Source organism: Gavialis gangeticus, unplaced genomic scaffold (genome assembly GCF_001723915.1).
Source record: "Gavialis gangeticus isolate Ggan-Ray unplaced genomic scaffold, GavGan_comp1, whole genome shotgun sequence".
Lineage (NCBI taxonomy): Eukaryota > Metazoa > Chordata > Crocodylia > Gavialidae > Gavialis > Gavialis gangeticus.
Window position 1 is genome coordinate 4,808,420 of NW_017729005.1, and position 4,676 is coordinate 4,813,095.

Consider the following 4,676-nt stretch of genomic DNA (forward strand, 5'->3'; position numbering starts at 1 on the left):
CGCTGCCCCGCGGAGCGCCTCGCTCGCAGCGAGCTGGTGCCTGCCGCGCGCTCCCCTGCAACCGGCCCCTGGGATTAATGCCTGCGCCCTCCTGGGTCGGCTACAGTTTGCCGCTTCCCCCGGCCCCAAAATCCAATTGTGGAAGTAGTTGGTAGCGACTCCCGGAGGAGTAAGGTGAGCGAGGCTCTGCGCTGTCCCCTCAGGAAGGTGCGGGCTGGAGAGAAGGCGCTCAAAGTTTCTCGGCTGCCCGCCAAGCCTTTCTGCATGTGGAGCCGGCTGCCGGACAGCTCCTCGCTGCTGGCTGTGCCGGGCGGGCGTGAGCGCTGAGGGCTTGGCGGGGGGTTCTTCTGAGGAGAAAAGCAGTACGGCGCCTGCTGACTTCTGTCTCCTTTCACAAAGTTTTGCCCGCACGCATACAGTTTAATGCTCTTTTCCGCTGCTTTTCCCCAACCCCCGGTGTTGTGCAGATGCAGGGAACCATGAGGTTGTGGCTGTCCGTGCTGACTTTTGCCCTGTCCTTGCTGATCTGCTTGGGGACGCTGGCAGAGGCTTATCCATCCAAACCGGACAATCCTGGAGAGGATGCGCCAGCAGAGGACATGGCTAGATACTACTCGGCGCTGAGGCACTACATCAATCTCATCACAAGGCAGAGGTAAGGCAATGTGCATCCCAGCATGGCAATGGAGGGTACATAAGGTTAGGGTGTCCTGTGGGGAGGAAACCTTTGTATTCCTCAGCACACCTCTTCTCCAGGTCTCTAAGAAACATGGGACACAAGGTGACTCATGGGAGAATCTTGAATTTTAATCCCTAGAAAAAAGGGGAAATAAATTAACACGTCAGACACTTCTCTATGTGAGAAGTTTCTTCCCTATATACAGCAGTCAGCAATCAACATTATGTGCAGTGCTGCTTGAACTCCAGTATGACTTATGAATGATGGGTTCTTCACACCAGCCAGGTGTAAAATACAGCCATCTTACCCTGCTCCAGGTTGAGACTTGGCATAAGGTCCTGAGCATGGTCTAGTGGGAGTCTGGAGGAGACGTAAAACAGCCCTGTCAGTACTCTTAACACTCGCCACTTCATTAGCTTAAGCACAGAAGATGCGGACAGTAATGGAAGGAAAAGAACTGTATCAACCCGAGCCTGATTTCATTCAGTCTTGTCAGGTTTTAACATGCATAGTTTGGACATGAACATAAGCAGTAGGATGGAGGAGGGAGGGAAATAAAATATAACCAACTTGGAGCATGAAAGTGTGAGGCAGAGGAAGAAAACCACTTTTACACTTCCGTTGTGGCTACTACGTCTAATAAGTTTCTTGGAGAACTTGCATGTGTTCTTGTTGAAGTCCTGTAGTAATTCAGAAATCCTGTGTTTTTTAACAGCTGCTTAACCTAGTAGGTACGACTGAAGAAAAAGTTGCACCAGAATGCAAACCTACCAAACCTTCCTTTCCTTAGAAAAGGGTTCTAGGACTGAGCCTAACTAGTTGAAGTCTGGTAAAAAGTTAAACTGAAGTGAAAGGTAAAAATACAGCCAGGTGTACAGCCTAGTTCCAAGTAAATCCCTTTATTTGGAAGAGTCAGTCCAATTTAGTTCCTCTGGTTAACAGAGAAGTGCACTTCGCTTGAGACCCCTGCACAGCATTTGGCCCAGAAAAGCTTGAATTATCATTCAATTTGTTTAGGATCAGAAATGGACGAGAGAGCTCTAATTACGTTTTCATTGGTTTGTGTCCTCTTGAAGTCTGAAGAATTAAATTAGAAGGAAGGATATCTTTTAACTGAGAGCCTTCCCAGCAAAATGATGACATTGTCCGGTATGGCACCAATGTCAGGGACGGCAGATGAAGGGACTTACAACAAGACTGCTCTTTAGCCCCACGTTTTTAAAGACACATCTTCAATTTGCTATTCTGTATATGTGGTACTCATGTTAGTCTATGATCTGATAACTTTTCATCTGGACCTCTGGCACCTGACAAAATTATCTTTCCACTCTGCCTGTCATCTCTTCCATCTTTCAGACACGCGAGTTTTTACATTGGTCTCTCCTGCCTCTTCTTTCATATCTCACGTGTCAGATGCAAGTTCTCTATCAGCTGATTTAATCATTTAGATAGTGTTTGAGCTGTTGTTCTATTTTGAGAAGTGACCACATAAAAATGTTATAACCTGATTCAGTAGACCCACTGCTTGCATGTATTTCATATTCATTTTTGCTTCCTTTAGTGCCAAGAAATAAAGGTGTATTATTCTTAATCTTTATTCTGCAAAGCCAATCTATAATTAAGAGAGCAAGCTAGATTTCATTCTATTGTGTGCATAATAAATAGACTAGATTAACCAAAATATTTACTGAGGATAAAGTATGCAGCAGACCCCTCCCCCCAAAAAAAACAAGCCCCCCCCCCAAAAAAAACCAAAAAAACCAAATTGGAGCCTTGTATTCTAGGTGGCAGTTAGAAGAAAAAAACAACATTTAACTTTTAAAGGAAGTAGCTTTGTTTGGACCTGAGAGACAGTTAATATAGAACCATGTCACAATGTTATTTTCTGGAGCGGACTACACTATAATCAGAAGAGTGAATGGAGTCCCAAATAGGACTTAATAAAAAACAAAAATAAAGATGGACTGGTTTTTTTGGTCAGTGCATTATGGTACCAGAGCAAACTGCTTGCAATTGGAAAGGTCAGTTTTACTCTTGGAAACTTTCTGCTACTGCAGTAAGAAAATATTGTGGCATACAGCTGACCTAGGAACTAGTGTAATATTCTATGTTATATTTTTGTACCCACGATACCTTTAGAATTTTTGGTCTGTCATGGTGAAGAGTGTTTTCAAAGACAAAGCTCTCCAGTAGAAACTTTAGATAATTTTACTTAGTACTTAGATGACATTAATTAAAGACCGGTTCTAAGCCTGTGGATGCCAGCAGCCCAGGAATGAGAAGGACCTCAAAGCAAGGAACAGAGGATTGGAGATGGGCTCATTACTTCTTGCAGCTTCCTCACACTCACTCACTTGTGCATCTGACCTCTCACCTTTCCTGTGGCCCTGGAGCCCTACTGTAAACTTGCAGCTCACCAAGCAGGTGTTGAGGTATTAGTGACTGTGCTTGAGGAAATTCAGGGCTTTCTGTTTGTTCTTCTGTTACCTGCTTATCTTGTGTGGTGCTCCTTTGACTGCCATGAGTAATTACATGCCTTATCCCTCTTTGTACTGTGCTACCCTAACCAAGGTCTTTTGTTGTCCCTCTAAGGGTTTAGTGCTATCCATACCTGCTGCCCCCTCCATTTGCCCACAGAGTCCTTCTTCATTGCACCTCTCTCTAGGATTGCTTTTCGTTTCCTCCAATGTTTCCGATGCCCTTGGGTCCTTGTCTCATCCTTTCAGCTCCTGTGTTCCCTTTGAAGCAACTGCTACTTATGAGCAATTGCCTTCCTACCTGGAATCACCTTGCCACTTCATGCTATCTGCAACTTCCTATTCCTAACCTTTCCCTTCCCGCTTTCATTTCTCTTATAGGTGATCATTGTCATCTGTTATCCCTTAGGGTGCCTATAGCCATATCACAAATTGCCCTTGCGTGTGAAACTTTTCCGTGTCTCCACTGGAAGAATCTCTGATTAAGATGTTCTGGAGGGGTACTTGTATGTGTTTGGGGTGTGCTGTAAGGTTAGATGCATCTGAACTAGTTTAGATAATATGGGTTTCTAGTAATACCAGATTATTTTAGTTTCACACTCTCATAAAATAGTCATTGTGAAAAAAGCTTTTATTACATGCAGATCCTTTTTTTTATAGTGCGGGCCTGATCTTGCAACATTCTGAACACCTCCTGCAACAGACCAAGAGCACTCTTATTTTCTGTTCAGTAGGATTTGAATGCTCAGGCCTAAATTTCCAAAAGAGGCTTTTTTTGCCCAGCTTGAGACACTCGTAGCAAATTACGTGTACCCTCAAATCCACATGATTTCAACTGGAGTTGTGCGTTATGAAAACCTCCTGGGCTTTAATGTCTCAAACTGACCACCAAACAGTACTGGCCAGTGTTGTCTTGTTTTTTAAGGCCTTAGGATAGAGATGCTTCAAATATTTTCCAACTAGTGAATAATAAGTTGAACTATTTTAATTCTAATGTCTCTGAATTGTGTCACACAGGTAGGAGGAAAAGATCCTCTCCTGTGGCACAAAGACTTTACAATAGATTTTCTCCAGTGGCAACTGATTCTTTTGTGTTCAGCCCTGGTTTGCAGTTGGTTTTTCTTGTCTTTGTTCTAGTACAATGAGGAGGGGTCTCCTAAACAACAGGAATGATGGGAAATACCTGAGGCTCAAACATTTAACAATATAGGATCTAACTTCTGTTGTTCTTTTTCCCAAGTGGATGGATTCTTTTGGTTTGATGTAGTTGCAACAGCACCTTCCGTGATGGTGTAGCCTTGGCTAGGAAATAGACAAACTCTGTGTACCTCAGAATGGGAGTCAGGGAGGTTGTGGCCCAGGACAGATAAACATATACCCTGGAGTGGTTTACTTTGGTTTCCTCTATCTGCGCAAGTTCTATAAGAACCAGAATGGGCAGCTATTCCAGGGTGAATCTAATTGCAGGCAGTTATTGCTGCTCTTCACCATTAGGCAGCAGAGAAACATTCAGTAGCCTT

General features: G+C 43.9%; 1 protein-coding gene across 1 annotated transcript in view; it reads left to right on the forward strand.

Annotated features, from left to right (window-relative positions):
- NPY (neuropeptide Y) overlaps window positions 1-4,676 on the forward strand; it is a 21,960-nt gene that overhangs the window by 211 nt on the left and 17,073 nt on the right. The window contains exon 2 of the mRNA XM_019508591.1: window positions 468-655. Coding sequence (XP_019364136.1) covers window positions 468-655 — 188 coding nt within the window. The remainder of the gene's footprint in view (window positions 1-467; window positions 656-4,676) is intronic.